Source organism: Lissotriton vulgaris, chromosome 1_1 (genome assembly GCF_964263255.1).
Source record: "Lissotriton vulgaris chromosome 1_1, aLisVul1.2, whole genome shotgun sequence".
NCBI lineage: Eukaryota > Metazoa > Chordata > Amphibia > Caudata > Salamandridae > Lissotriton > Lissotriton vulgaris.
Window position 1 is genome coordinate 1,701,369,250 of NC_141685.1, and position 16,757 is coordinate 1,701,386,006.

The 16,757-nt window shown below is 40.2% G+C and overlaps 1 protein-coding gene across 2 annotated transcripts in view; it reads right to left on the minus strand.

The window, feature by feature from the left end:
- The window catches only part of PRKCQ (protein kinase C theta), a 450,307-nt gene that overhangs the window by 288,793 nt on the left and 144,757 nt on the right, over positions 1-16,757 (minus strand). For both annotated transcript variants that reach the window (XM_086918954.1, XM_086918955.1), the window contains 6 exons: positions 9,353-9,413; positions 6,213-6,375; positions 5,651-5,682; positions 5,199-5,284; positions 3,798-3,927; positions 1,706-1,815 (listed from right to left, as the gene is read on the minus strand). In XM_086918954.1, the coding sequence (XP_086775080.1) occupies positions 1,706-1,815; positions 3,798-3,927; positions 5,199-5,284; positions 5,651-5,682; positions 6,213-6,375; positions 9,353-9,413 (582 nt within the window). The remainder of the gene's footprint in view (positions 1-1,705; positions 1,816-3,797; positions 3,928-5,198; positions 5,285-5,650; positions 5,683-6,212; positions 6,376-9,352; positions 9,414-16,757) is intronic.

Sequence of the window (16,757 nt, forward strand, 5' to 3'; positions counted from 1 at the left end):
GAGGAACTGCTTCTTTGCTTGCGTGTTACTTTGCTACTCGCTCTGTGACTGGTGCTCGTCCTCTTGCGCAATGGGTACTCATGGTTTTCAAGGACGTGTGTGGCAGTTGGTGGCTCCTTGACACTGCAAGGTTTACTTTCTTTTCTTAGTTACCAGTTGTAGTGTTGGCATACTATCTCAGAGTAAAGACATTACGACAGCCAGGTACTGGTTAAATGTTGTTTATATAAATGATGGAGCGACTCCTTGCGTGTGTCTGTGCCATGTTGGCCGACTTTGGTCATACCCCCTTTCCATGTGGTCCTCTAGTCTCTTCCTTGGTCCATTCCCATTTCATACTTGTCCTGCCTAAATTTCAGTGTCTGGTAGTCAGCTGGGGAGCTGACCGGATCGGTCAGAGAACTGCTGTCCCTTTCTGGCTCCATTATAGTACTCCAATCCAGATACGGATTTAAATTACAGTGGTGACAACGCAACTGTAACGATGAGCGTGAAACTAGGATCAGAGCATTCGACTCGCATCCATAGTACGCCATCAGATTATGTTTCAATGTTAATGTTACATTTTAGTTCTCATGTTTTCAGAGTTACATTTCCAAATTGTAGACAAGAGGAAGACGTCTCAGGTGTCCATTACTTTTCTCTAGTGCGGTCCGGGAGAAGACTGCGATAAGTACACAGGAAACAGGGGAAGATGTTGGGAGTGAGGATGGGAGCCTCTTCTCACTGCTGATGAGGTACCTGGTGTATATCACTTTTTTCAAGATGATAAATATGCTCTGCTAATTCTTCTCAGTTACAGTGCTTGCTGAAAAAATCAAACTCTCTGTAAGCCATGTATCTATCCTTTCGTTTATTGAAAAATACAGTTTGTGTTCGAACTGATTTAATCTTTGAGCAATCAGTAAACAATAAGCATTTGGAAAGACAATAGGTATGGCGTTGGCTGCCAGCCTTCTGGCATTGTTAATGCTTTTGTTTTTTCATGGTTTTTGCAAAGCTTTATTGCTGGAGAAGCTACCTGCCCTCATCAATCTAAAGAAAAAACATTGGCTAAATGCAAAAATATGTTATGGTTTTCAAAAGCACCCACTGCCATAGTAGCCCCTGGCATTGAAGGCAGCTCCTTTGTATATGGGTGTGCTTCTTGTGAAAGGGCAGTGTGCCGTCAGTCTCAATGGGTTTACCTAATGGCTGAAATGGGATGCACTATTGTCTCACGGAACTGCAGTGAGAGGAAAATATGTGAACGATAGGATGACAGACCAGTGGAAGAAGAGGGTTGGCTCACAGTCCCTATAAATAAGTATACTATAGATATCATTTTAGTAAAATCAAATGGTCATGGTGAAGGCCAAAAATAAACACAAATCTGACTACCTGGTGAATGAAAAATCAGACATCGTGTCTGTGAAGGATAACATGAAGATTTCTATAAAAAAAAAAAAACATAAGGGGTGGGCGTAAGTTTTCGCTCTTAATATCTGGTTGGTAATTATGCTGATAAATCAAGCATGCTGCTCAATTACATGAAACATTAGTTACCTGCTACGTATAGTCAACATGCAGAATGATAATCTGGTTTTCTGCACATATAACATACCATATTTAATCAAGTAGATGGCCGATGCCTGTTAATCAGGAAAGGCCAAAATCCATGTATGGCCCTGGACCATTGTAGCATACATGGTGACAGGAATCCTACCTGCTGGACGCTCTCTATCATTGCAAGCGCTTCGGCCATGAGCTTCTGATTAACTCCGCACAGGTTTGCAACTTTGTTCTGACATTTATGATGGACATTCATAGCACATTCTGGTAAGAAAAAAACAAAGCATGTTGTAAGAAAAATGTAACTTTGTAGGAAGCTAGAGAAATATGTCCCTTAAATGCGAATTACACTGAGTTGGACCATAAGGGCTCATTGCCCTGGTGGTACCTTATTAAAATGCAGGTGTTTGCTTGGTAACTAGTTATAATCCTTCTGTTGCATACATTTTGTCTGCACTTTGTTGGCTCTGAGTTACTCCTACCAAGCTTTATGTTTAAGAACTTCCCTCCAGAGAAGAGGTTCATAAAATACCATACATGGGCAATTTAACATGAATCCCTCCGGGAGTTGAATCAATTGTCTCATAAATATGCTCTGCTAATTCTTCTTAGTTACAGTGATTGCTGACGAAATCAAACTCTCTGTAAGCCATGTATCTATCCTTTTGCTTATTGAAAAATACAGTTTGTGCTCGAACTGATTTAATATTTGAGCAATCAGTAAACAATAAGCATTTGGAAAGACAGTAGGTATGGCGTTGGCGTTGGCCTGGTCTGTACATAATTTCACATGCTAGAATGCTTCCAGGCTGCAGAGCATTTGCTTTCACTCCAGCAGCCCATCCTTCCAAGAATGGGAAGGAATGTGTGTAGAGGTCTCCCTATGTCAGTCATTTTACACTGAAAAACATTTGCATGGAAATCCTCTTAAAGATAACAATGAAGATATGAAGATTTGCTTAGCTCAGTAGGAGGTCCTCTCCAACAGGGAAACATGTAAATGATGTCATTGTATATTATAGAAAAAATGCAGGGAAGCTAGGAGTGAGTCTGTCGATCTCCTAAATGAAAAACAAATCAGGTATGTTTTATGACATCCACAATAAATATAAAGGAGGTACATTTATTTCAAACTGCTCAAGGGCATGTTTATATGGGATTATAATGGGTCGTGGTGGAGTTTGGTTCTGTGACCAATGGTAGGGTTTGACTTTCAGGTTCTTGTTAGCCCGGTTCTTCTTTCCTAGTGCTGGGACACTCTGGCAGACGTAACCATGCGCTTTACAAATCTGAGTATCACTATTATTATTATTACATGCAGACAGTTTCATTGGTGATTATTTGCTTAAAAAAAGAATAATAATAATTATTCCTATTTGTAAAGTGGAGACATATCCCTACTTAAAGTTTCAAGGCGCTGGGGATGTCGGGGCATCAAATGAGCTATTCCCAGCGTCACATGATGCTGAGCTGAGCTGCCGCCGGGGATCAGCCACTGTGCCTCGCTCCGCCACACCTCTCCCCTAAACAAAAACCTGACAATATGACTCATTTTCATTATTATATCGGTCAGCGAGATCAGTCCTAATTGAGGCTTGACACTACGGATTATTACTGAATGTGAGCGGTTTTACAAGGCAAATATCATGCTCGGAGGCACTGTTGAGTAGGAAAAACTATACATGGGGCGGTTTTACATTTCACAACGTTTTTCTGCAATACTACTGCATTGGCGAAATAGTGCATGTGTTTCCTCTTGCTTCAGACAGCATATAGATGGTGCTCATAAAAAAATAATATTTTGATAGATTCCCTTTTATATCTGAGATCACTTTGAGGTCTTCTTGCATCAATGAACATGGGAGCATCTGACTTAAGGGCCTCCTAGAGGAACGCTGGTGGGGGGCTTCATGTGCACTTTGCACCATTTCCATAGTATAGGTCTTCTTACATCAGAGAACATTTGTATTAAATCCATCTCACATACAAAGACACTGATAGAACCAGTTTATGATCACGTTTCCTAACGTATGGAGTATGTTCATACCATGATCAATATTAGATTAAGTAACATTTGCAAATGTTTTGACTAGCTTTACAAACATTGGACTGATAACACATCCAATTTGTATAGCTTTGCCATGTTTGAAAGAATGTTGCCAAAGGTGCCTTTTTGTTTTTCGGTAGTAAGACATGTCATGAATACACTGGGGAATATATTCAAAAGCAAAATACAAATAACTTACCCTCACATTTTAACCCCTGCTTTGCGAGTCCCCATAGGAGTGTGCCACAGTGCTCACAAAAGGTTGGGCTCTTATAATTGTAGACCTTAAATCGATGTGGCATGTCAATTTTGAACCTCTCTTTGTGAATCTGAAATGTAAGGAGATCATTGAGGATATGTAATTGTTCATTTAGCATCTGGAATATTTGTGAAATCGATACCTACTATATTTTTTTCTTATTCCTACAATTTGATCATCTTTGTTAAGCATTCAGCAGTGGCCTCAATTGTGGGAGTTCAGATATTGCCCTGCTAAATCAGTAAAGTTGAGGCACAGCTGCATGCCTAATTCACCTGGTTCTATTCCAGTCCTATATGAGGTTACTTTCCCCAACACAGAGGTGTGTCCTTGTGTATCATTTTTCCACTAAACCTTCATACACTAAAGCAGTGATTCTTAACCTTTTGACTTCCGTCGACCCCTACACAATCCTCACTGGAACTAGGGTACCCCCACTGAATCATTATTGGAATCTGGGACCCCCAGTGAGTCATTACTGGAAGCCAGGGACCCTGGCCTAAGCATTTTCGATTATTTGAAGCACAAAATATTACAGAAAATATACAGAAACAAGCATTCATCAAACAAATGCACAATCGAATATGTTGTTTAATTCACAAACAAATATAAAAAAAATCGAAATTTTAGTTGCAATCAAAAGGTTGAAGTGTTTCTACATTCAATTGAGGCCACTCATCCATACTAAATTTTGTTTAATGCACTTGCACTGCTCCCACAACTCAGTCTGAGGATACTAACTCAATTTTTAGCCTCCAACTTCAAATTCCTTCACATTTACAGAACGTTTTAAAATGTGTAATTTTAGATTTTACTTCTTTACTTATATACACTTTATCTATACAGTAACGGACCCCCTGAGTAGGCTTTGAGGGCCTCCAGGGGTCCCTGGACCACAGGTTAAGAAACACTGGAGTAAAATGTTACTTGCCTCCTAGAGTCTGGTGAAAATTGCCCAAAGAAGAAGCAAATGTTGTCTTGAAAATGCACAAAGCAAAATTTGTTTTAATGATCTAGACATATCATGCGGTGTGGAACGTTTACAGTTTCTGATCACGGTCTCTAAAATAAAAACTCAAGAACCTTCAAGTTCCTCATTGATTTGGTGAAATACTCGGGTATCTGTTTTACTTTTATAGGAACATCAACTTGCATTGCATTCTTTTTTTGACTTTGTCTAATGAGGCTTCTGATATGGTTTGGCTTGTTGTGGCTATACGGAAACTATGAAACTGGCTACATATCCACAAATTCATGTTTACTAGAAGCAAAGGGAATGACAAAACAGTTTTTGGTTCTTGTTGTATAACTATCATAAAAATAATTGAAAATGATATGTACCATTGTTTCTCTGCTGTTTACCGCCGAGCCCGTACACTTGGCTATGACTTTATCAATGCATTTCTTGTGAATTGCAGCATTACATTCTGAAAAAATAAAGAGAGATAAAATACTTAGCCTATGTCAATTTTTAACAACAGGGCCAGCTTTAGCGCTGGTGGCGCCCGGTGCAACACTAATTTTTGGCGCTCCTACACACCATGACCGCCTCCTCGGATTCTCTCACTACCACCAGGCAAAGTGCCCCTCATCTCTCCAATCATAAGTTGTTGCTCAACACAGCGGCCCGAGGTCAGCACTTCCTCCACAGGTCAGCGCCTACTGCGTATGCACCGGTCGCTCTGCCCTAAAGCCGGCCCTGGATAGCAAGGAGTCTAATTTGTTTGCCACCAAAACATTAGCCAAAAAAGAAACATTCGCTCTACATATGTGACATTGAAAAAGTTGCTTACGTCTGCACTGGTAGCCTTGCTTGTTCAGACCCCTACAAAGATAAAATGCATTTTAGCTATCTGGTACATTTTATAATTGATTTCTGCATTATTTTCTAGAAAGGCATGGTAAATGTTGTGAGATCTTCAGCTGATAATTCTTTCAGTTGATTGGTATTTTAATATTGTTGAGAACATAGATTTTAAGAACAACACAATAATTGCTTTACTGATAGCCAATAAACATTTAGAAACTACGAGTGATGGTGTAATCTAATACTAATACATTAAGGCAGTGATCAAAATGGGTCTGAAGGTGTAATAGGTCCGCCATTAGAAAAAGATGGAATGTATTTTTAAGGTCTTAAAATACCATTTTACTTTTATTTAAAAAAACATTTAGTTGTTCTCATTATTCCCAGAATTCAACACAAGATTAATGAACAAAAACACAATCATTATTTTTAAGAAATCAGTACACACACCACTGGCTTAACAAAACAGTAAATTGAAAGGGAGAGCTCAAATATAATATGCATAGCGGTAAAAAGTGGACACAGCAAAGCATTTTAAAGAACCATACCAGACAAACTCATGACAGACAGAACAGAATGTAGGCTGGGGAAAGAAGGTAGCAATGAACTCGTGGCACTTGACATCATGAACCTTGGCTTGTTTCATGGCCCCTCTCCGTTGGTGTAATGTGTAAAGACCTTCTGTATCAGCTTCTTGCTCTTCTTTTGTGTCTGGGGGGAAGAAACACGTTGTGATACATTATGTATGGCAGTGGAACACCACAATAACAATGCAGCACTGCTTGTTAACACATAAGGAATGCACGATCTGCACCTGTTGTGTTTACCTATACAGCTGCGTGTGCCTCCAAGATTAAATTAAGCAACGAAGCCCACCACCCTCCGAACTGGACATGATGAGTCCTGTTTCTTTTCAGTCCCAGTTCTGCCCTATCTGAGAGGCAGCATATGCCTTTATGGATATTGCCTCATATTAAAATCAAGAATCACTAAGAATGCCAAAGTGATTTTTTTTACCCCTGTGCTTTCTTACCGTACTAACTGGGATCCAGTTAAGGAGACACTTTCACATATATATTAAATAACGGTGACACTGTGGCTAATAGCAGTCATCTCCATTTCTTTAGGCAATGAAGAATCAAGCAAGAGGCCATTGCAATACCCAGGCCTTGACATGATAGCATTTTTATGTTAGTTTTTAATTTCTTAAAATGTTTCTTCAATTTAAGATAATCCTGATTTGGTACAATGGAGCTCATGTTTGTAGGCTGTGGTCACAGTCATAGATAATATACCCAAACATATTATTCGAGAACAATTACATCAGCTGAACTGTTCATTACATCATGGCAATTAAGTAATTAAATGAGAGACAGAGCTTAAGTTGCACCGATGGTTGCGGGTGGGGGGGCACCAGTACTAATTTTAGGGGCCGGACATTTATTTTTACTGTAGCAGATATTTACAGAGTGCAAGAGCGACAAACAAATGGATTGGAAAGTCAGAGAAAGAAAAAGATGGCTAAACCATTACAAGCAGGAAGCAGGAAAAGGGGTAGGGAGTGTCTGATAGTGGATTAAAGACTACTTGCCTAAGTATTCGGCGCATCCACGTTTAATTGCACTAGCATCTGAGTGGAGCTTTGGGCACTGGCACTCTTTCATTCACAAATTAAGCACTGAGAGGCATGTACTAGTTCTTAAAGCACCACATGCACCGAGCTAAAACAGAGCCAGCTTCATTAGACATTAATTAAACTGATCACTGCTCTAAATTGCACCCCGGTCCAGATGACTCAACCAAATCGCTAGGAATTCCGCTTGATAAGAATCTGAAAATGCAAACCCACATCAACTCTATGGTAAAGAGTGCCCGCTTTAAACTGAGCTACCTTAGAAAATTCAAACCATTCATTGAAACCTCAGACCTTCAATTGGCAGCCCAATACTTAGTCATCTAGAGGATTGAATATGACTGTACGACCCTAACATGATTACCCAAGATCTCCACAGCTCCACTAAAAGCTTGTCACAATGTAGCCACTAGACTCATAACAAGTTCTAGAAAATATGACCACATCTCTCCACACCTGAAGACTCTAAACTGGCTGCTATATGAAGCCAGAATACAACTTAAAAACTGGCATGTATTACACGCAAGGAGCTCCACTACAAAGCACCAATGTACCTAGCTCAGAAAATTGAGATATCTGTAGGAGGCAGGTCTTCTCTGAGCACCAGAGACCTGGTGCTGAAACCTCCTATCCTTCAGAAGAAGAAGTCTTACGATGAAGCATTCTCTGGAGCTGCCCCTAGAGTCTGGAGCTCACTTCCTCCAAACTTTAGAAGAATCCCTGCTATGTCAGTCTTCAAGAGGGAAGCAAATATTTTTCTAATGAGCAAATTCCTACCATAATCAACTGCAGATCAAATACATCACAGTCAGTTAGCTAATGTGTCACCTAAACCTTCTGGGTATTGAATCAGCTCTCTCCAGAATGACCACAAGATGTATCCTAACATACCTCTCCACTTATCAGGGAGGTATTTACTAGTGAGCAGACATTTGGTTATACCCCAGAACGACACTAATGTGCATAGCGGAAGAGCTTACTAATTATTTAAACTTATCCTTTACCTTCTTTTTTCAATCTGTCCACATGTTATATTTGGATGGAATTATTTTATTCATGTTATCAATTAATTCATTTTATTTGTGTTATGATGCCTCCTTACCCTGTTTTGCACAACTGTAGATGCCATGTAATTGTGAAGCGCTCTGATACCCAACGGGTCAGGTTTGAGCTGTAGAAAACGCTGAATAAACAAATAATTAAGTGGACTGACCATAGATTATTCTCAGCATACATGTAAAAGGGGTTAACCACATACTCTTCTCTGAAGTTTTACAAACACTAGGATGTGATGTCTTTTGAAGGTTAATCTAATTTCATACATCCCTACTTTCCCTATTTAGGTACGAACGCTGTTAGTGGAACAGAATGCAAACAAAGAGGATGTATGACGTTACAACGCATACCATTACAACTACCTACCATTACAACGCGACCATTACAACGCATACCATTACAACGCATAGCGCTTAGAGGTGCTGGATAGTGGTAAGTATAATTTACTATTCCAACTCCAGTCCCCGTGGACTCTAGGGAAGGTGTTGGATAGTAAATTAAACGTATTCCCTATCCTAGAGCGCCCCCCAGCGCAATGCGTTGTAATGGTATGCGTTGTAAAAGTTGCGTTGTAATGGTAGGTAGTTGTAAAAGTTGCGTTGTAACAGGTGTATACCAAGTGTATGGGCTGAGATAAATCAGTCAGAAAATGACAAGACTGCCATGGCATGCCATTTGGGAGGTAAAAATCTTACAGTTGTGCTGGACAACTGACTATAGACGTTGTTTACTTTTACAAAGTGCGCAGTAATAATAACATTTCAATAACACTCCGCTTTAAGAGCAAGCGCTGGACAAAATGATGCCTTTGATGTTGGGACACTATTGCAAAATGTCTTACCACTTCCTATAGTGACTTCTGTCAAATAGGCTAAATTATTTTGAGAAATACTCTTAAACGAATTATATTTTGAATGGGGGGGGTGGTGCTAAAAATGTTTTCCCAAATTAATACCTTTACAGAAATTACTAAAATATTGTATACAATATGTTACTTGCCACATTGTTCCAGGAAGTATTTTGCGTTCATTAGCATTCGGCCGCGGGGTCTCAGCTCGACCTAAAAAATAATGCAATACAACAAGTAGGTCAGTGTGAACAAGGGGACTGTGGTGGAAACAACGGAGGGTTTCTTTTTTTAGCAAATTGCTGAGGTGGTCTGGGCTGGTGAGAGAATACAGACAGCATCTATGCTTTTCATTTGAACTTGACTGCCTAGTTTCACAGCACCACAGCATTACAAGTTTTAAGCTCAGGGACTACTAGAAGCATTCAGGAGTAGTAAGCACTATATAAATGCAAATTAAACAAGTGCATATGACTTCTCTCACGGCCAGTGAAGAATGCCAGCTGGGAGGGAAAATTCAGTTGATCAGTTACAACAAATTTTTAATGCATACGTTTGCAAAATATGGGTTTTTGAACTTTGAGTTTTGGAGTATATAAGACTGTTATAAAAACAAGCGGCATTCAAATTCTTTAATAAAATTTCCAATTGAACCCAACTAAATAGCAGCCCTTGGGCCTTAATAAAATCAAATTCCAACTTACATCAAGAATTGAGAAGAGGCAGAGTTACTCTTTACGTAAAAGTGTTGTAAGATGTGGGGAGATTATCTCTCAAACTCTGATTCCTCTGTACCTTGTTCGTCTATCCTGCTTTACCCCATGCTACAAATCTTGCCTTTATGTTTCCTAGGTCGTTGATTCACCAACCCAAATAGTTATCACTTCTAGGTTCCCCCATTATATTTCACACTTACACTTAAAATCAATAAGCCAAACAATTCTCCCTTAAACACACACATTTTATTGCCATGGTATTAGGCTCGCGCTTAAACACTATTTGACCATTAAGGTAATCACTAGGGGCCTGATTTAGTTCCTAGAGGACCGGTTACTCCGTCACAACAGCTCCTATATATAGATTTAATTATATCCCATGGGATTAATATTTTGGGCGACAGGATATCCGTTACCATTGTGACGGATTAACCTATCCGCCAAGATCTAAATCAGGCCCTGAGTTCCAAAACACTGGGAACTCCACATGCTTTACTCATTATCCATGCATGGGTCCTTTATTTGCTTCTCTTTAAATATAATTAGTTTATGCCTAGAATAATTGTATTTGCTGTTATTGTGTATGCTGCTGAATTCAACCTTCATATGGGCCAATATTTCCTCTTTGTTAAGCAAAACTACAGTCGCTTGTGGATATTAATAATGGATATTTCTATTTCCATGGAGAAGTGTGGGCCACAATTATATAAGGCAATTGCTTCTGCGCGGGAAAAAACACCATACATTTGTTCATCTAAAGTATTGGTGAATATAGTGTCAAGAAGTGGAAAATATGAAAGCTCCACTTTGGTCTCTCTTGCCTTCTGTATCAGCATAAGGCTCCATATTTTTACAGATAAATACAGACAGAAAACAATATGTTTTGTTTCTGTCTGCATTTATTTATCAAAGTGGATAAATGCAGAAAATTGTGCTTCTTTTAAGTGACTCTCAATGCTGTCATGAATTGTAGCCCAACAGCTGAGCAGATGGGCAGCATGGTAAATTAAAAAAAAAAATAATGGCAAATGTCAAAATGCATTTGTGGTATAATGCTAATATTTAGTGGATGTATTGTTACGTAATACTTGGCAGCTTAAATAGCTAATTCAAGACAGACATCAAAGAAAGAGTGCATCTCTATCAGTTAAATAAATATGTAAATGTACAGTTTTACAACATCATTTATAAACAAAACATAATATAAATATGGATAAATACAGATAAAATGGCCCAAAAATAAATATGGATAAATACAGACAGAAATGTTTAAAAAAATACCATAAAACCGGGAGCCCTAATTATAAACCTGGATAAGAAATAAGCATGTGGTATCTTAGAAAAAGGTTACTGTCAAGTTGTTGAGCAGAATCTATTGTATCATGGTATTGTTGAATGTCTGTTACAAGGGTGACCAGTGTGATGATGACAATGATACGGAATTGCCTAAAAGATCCCTCTCACCCTCTTCTCTCGCCCAGGACGAGTTGAATGAAAACGCATTACCGCTCTTTTCAGAGGACAGCGAAAAAGGGCACTGTTTCTTTAACTGGGGAGAGATGTAAACAGACCCCGCCCTATCTGATGGCGTCGAAGGGGCTGGATCCTCAAATCCAGGAAGTTCACAGCGAGAGGTGTGTGAGTCCACCGGAGGAGACAGAGTAGGAGAAAACGCAGGAAGGAGACGAGGAGAAGGAGAGCGCGACAGATTGCCTGAGTCAGAGAACGCGACAAAGCCAGGAGGCCAACGGTCCTATGAGTCACCCAGCCACGCTCTAGGAGGAAGAGCGTGGCTCACGCAGTTACAGAAACGCTTCACGGGCTGGGCGGGCCGACGGGGAAGACCCCTGAGTTGAATAACCCCGTACCTAATCTCCCGGTACCTCACCCTGAGCACATCCTCCACCTAGACAGAGTTGCTGTGCACTGAGTGTCCTCGCACTACCCCTCCCTAATCACTTTATCAGAGAGTGAACGCTGTTCTCATACGTAGTCCTTTTTTTTTTGTTTCATTTATGAAAACGCCTCCCATACCTTGACCCTTAACCTGACGGCCGTACAAAAGGAGAGGGAGGACCCCGCCGAGGGACAGGAAGGTTGCTGAAAAGACTTCTGAACCCCCGTTACCCTACTATCGACCCATCCCTTATAAAAAGCGTGTCATTTGACCAATAAAACCACAGTGAAAAACAAGCACAGTCTCTGAATTTCCTACCGCTCTACCACAATGTCATATTAGTATGGTGTAGTATTTAGAAAGGTGTTAGTGTAATGTTCTTTGAAATGTTCATGACAAATCAGCTACTGCTGGCTGAAGCGGTGGATGGGACTTTTCGTAGCAGGTTACTTAAATAAAAGGTATTCACACCACACTACTCTTGCATGGGTGTTTGACAACATCACAGGGTGCTTATTCAGTATCTTAGGTCTACACTCAATTGTTCTAAAGCTATACAAATATGTATTCCTAGGAGAAAACAACCCAAGCCTAGTATTCAAATACTGTGAAAATTGTCTGAGAAACTTCCTTACATATAACCTCCTTGTATCAGATTAATTCTGCTAAATTTTAATTTTCATTTCAACCATGTGTACCAGAAAACGGTCCTTATCCACACCAACATGTCCATAGACAACAAGCATTCATTCATCTTTACTGGTATATTCCATTTTGTTATCTGTGTGTGCTTCTCTGCTTTTAGTGGTGTATATTCCCCTCTCACAATCTGTTGCTTTCGTTCCCTTGCTTTGACTTCTAGAGAGACTACTTGTTCTGTTTCGTACATTCTATTATTTGTGAGCTTTAGTAACATATTTTATTTTTGAGCGTTAGACATGCAAAGAGCAGCCCATCCACTTCATACATTACATTTTGGTATACTTCATGTTCATTTGCCTGTTCAACCCAATGCTCAGAGACAGTTTCCTCCGATTGACTGTATTCCTATGGTCCAGATGATTTTCTTGAGTATTGAGTTCCTGCCTTTCAGATTTAAAATGAAAACGCAGAAGGAGAATATGTTCTTTATACTTTTTTCTTTTCTTGCTGTATTCATGTTAGTCTAGCAAACTTCTTCATTTGATGGTTTCTCTACAAGAAAGCACTGATCCTGGATCTAATTATTTTACCAACTGTTTTTATTGTGACCAGAAAACCCTATCTTCTGATGAAGTTGGGCATGCAGATTCACCTGATCATTAGTCAGTAATAATAATAATGATAATAATAATAATAATAATAATAATAATAATAATAATAATAATAATAATAATAAACTGAACTGCATGCACAAATGAGGATTTGCAAACCTCTGTTGATCATAGGTTTCACTTATGTCTCAGCAGAACTTTCAAAATTAGCATTTTGTGGGTGAAAGCAGAATTCAAGATGACACAGCTGTATTGACTCGATCGCTTCAAGATCAAATCCTCTTTCTCTTGACCTGGCTACTCCTTTGATGCACCTGAGTCTGCCTAAATAATTGAGGAATTCCTTCATCATGCAATACCAGTCAGATATGTAGGCATCAGACCTTCTCTGATTTACTGAGGTGCAGTACGGCCCCCGTGAAGTTGCCCTACCCTGAAACCTATGCTAGTGAACGCTACCCATGAGCTAACTTTGCATGATAGTTATCTGGGCACTCTCAAAAATGCTCCACCTAACCTCCGCCGGCCCGGCCCCCCACTTTTTCGGCACGTATCTTGCCTGCACAAGTTGGTGGTTTGTACGGTTGTGTTTCGTTGGACGCCATGGATGATCGATACTCCATTGATACGCCCTTAACGCATACAGACACTTCCCGCTTACCCCGTGACTCTGTGGATGGCCACAGCAACAGGGTCCAGTGTTGGTTGAGGTTGGTTACTTTGATTGTGTTGCGCACTCTGGAGTTTTTGCAATGTTTGTTTCCACGAGCGCCACAACTTATTTTTTCCAGCAAGTGGGTCGCCTTACTTGACCGAGTGAACTCTCAGGTGTTTGATGGGTACGGTTTTACCTGGACCCGTCCTACCCTCAGATATGTGACCTCTTTTGGATTTTTATTAACTGCATTCTTAACTTACCCTAGGGACACTACTCTACTATTGCGTGTCTCAATACCGCGGCACCAGATGAGGCCTGTCCCTTCCCCACTTTAGGTGAGTCTTTCACTGAAGCCTATGGGTGTGGGCCACCAGCAGTCCTGAGTGTGTTATCTGTGTTTGCATCCTTCCAGTTTTTCGGAGTCTATTTGTTTTAACTAAGTATGAGCAAAGCACTTTTATGACAGTACATGCATTTCTCCTTTCAATGTGTTTAAATCTTACGGTGTACATAGCGTGACATATCATGTCTGCTTTGTTTTTTTACTTTCAGGTGGTCTCATTCCCCTAGGAGGATTTCCCTTGGTGCATTTTGAAGGTGGCAAGTATAACACTCATACTTTCCACGCCATTTTGTAGATAGTTATTATTTTCTCACTTACCTTTTTGCACGGTCCTGAAGAATCGCCTTAGATCTCTCCTAGACAACATTATGGCGAGAAACATGTCGACCACTAAGGAGTAGAAGAGAGGTTCCTGCACCTAACACAGAGAACATACTACCCTCCTTCTAATTTTTATCCTAGGTAAGGTACCCAAATGAATAAAGTATCACAGAGGAATCCTTAACCTATTTTAACTCACCACACTTACATCTACATTAGTCTAGGCCCTCTCACCCCCACTGCACCCTTATGGCAAGGAATAAAAGATCCCCGAAAAAGAGCCCCTTAAAGGGTGCCCGTTGGGCAATGCAGCGCCGGCCCAACAAGGAGAAGGCTCAAATGATGAAGCATGACACCTAGCTTGCTGGGTGTGTGAGAGCCCTAGTTCCACAAGGAGAAATTCCCCTCCTCCTTTTATTTACATGACCCCTGTTTTATTTTTTCCATCAGACACTCCTGTCTAGGTGGACTCAGGTGACTAAAACGTCACCTAGGAACCGAGGAACTTTGAATGGCAATAGTTTGTCACACTCAAAAGAAGCCTCAAATAATCACATATTATAAATTGGAACCAGTCAACAGCACATTAGCTACACAGCACACAGACCTGGAATCTGATCTTTCACATTTTCACACACTTATATCTGAAAAATATAACCAAATCAGAAGGTTATAGAAGGCAATTATTAGTTTTAGATATTTCGTCCATACCTATATGGTATCATGATACAATTGTAGTTATTCATCTGTCTGTCAGCATTTTCTTGTGTGTTATTAAAAAAATGATGTCCTGTAGTCTAAATAGTGTAATTAGTTAAGACAGGATTCGTGATTCTGCTTTCCTATCTAGAGAGTCTCTAATTTGAACCAGGGTTCCAGGGGGTTATGGTTGTCACTTCTAGATACAGGCTGGCAGTACAATTCATGAGAACTATGATACTCCCTCTGGGTTTGTGAGTGTAGGGAGAGCCTCAAAATGCATAATGCACTTACCAGCAAGATGCTTATATTGACTAGCCTGTGGTGTAGCAGTTACCAAGAGTTAGAGAGACCTGGCTTTGTCTGTTTACCAGGTTATGAGTATAAACACACTATGTCTTTTTTTAATTCTTAGTTAAAAACTCTAAGTGCCTTTGTACATTTGATTCTATCAACGGGCCCTGAACATGCTATCTGCATTTTAGCTCCAGCTCAATTACTCCTTAACTAACATTCCATTCAAATTTGACTTTACATTCCCTCTGGTGCCTTTATTAGGTCATTCCCTGCCATTCTCATCTGCTCTGCCCGAAGGAGGGGACTAAACGTCTAAGGGTAAATACAAATCCCAGGAATACATCCCAAAGCACCTTACCTTTAGCTCCTACCTATGCCTGCATCCATGGTATGATTAGGTGACTCATTTTGAGTGTTTCCTGTGCTTGGTGGGAGTCCAGCAATTTTATCCACAATATTTCAGTAGAAACATGTGAATGTGTTTGCTAACTTCAGTTTTGGTGCCAAAGGAAACCGGCACCTGTATTACAATTGAAGCTTTCTGCCTACCAAGTAGAGGCTATTTCTGCCTCCCCTGACCTGGCAGTTCGGGCTGGACTGTTCCCATGGGACACAGGGTCAAGACTGATTTGCATATGGCTGGGTTCAAACTGAAATGGCATGGTGAGCAAAAAAACGATGGATTTAGGCCCAGATCTCTGTACTGGGGTGAATGTATGACATTGTTCTGTATTCTGTCCATCAACTGTTGTTTTTGCAGTTTTTAAATGGAGCATACACACAGCAGTGATTAAAGGTTGATGGTTGTGTCAGTGGTTGTTTAGCTCGTTTTTAGTTTGTAAAAGCAAAAAAGAGTGTAATTTTGTTTTGCTTTGACAGTAGGGGGTCAGGATTGGGTGGCACGTGGAAGTTGTTCCAAGTGCGTGGTTTACCTTTTCAAACTTTCAACTTATTTGTGCACTATTTTCACACTATTTCTTTATGATTTTGGAGGCTGCCAATGATGAAAACCGGAGCACACTGGTGAGAAGCTACCAGCAGCTACCATGGTGGTGTTTACGTGAAGTGCCTTCATTCCCTTCACACATTTTTCTTTGTTGTGAGTTGCACATAACATTTTTGGTGTGAGAAATACATAGGTCCATCTGTGTACATGGGATAGGAGGACCTAGAGTGTACCGCATTAGATAGCTGGTGCTTAAATATAAGAGTCAAGATATGGCTTTGGGTATGCTCACGAAGAATGTCCCATTTTAGGGCAGGCCATTGTTTGTGATTATATATACTGAGTGGAGGGCGACCTGCACTATATCCTTCGGTAGCTCCTTGTTGTGCATGTTAACCTTAAAGCATGCCAGTAAGCATTTCTTTAA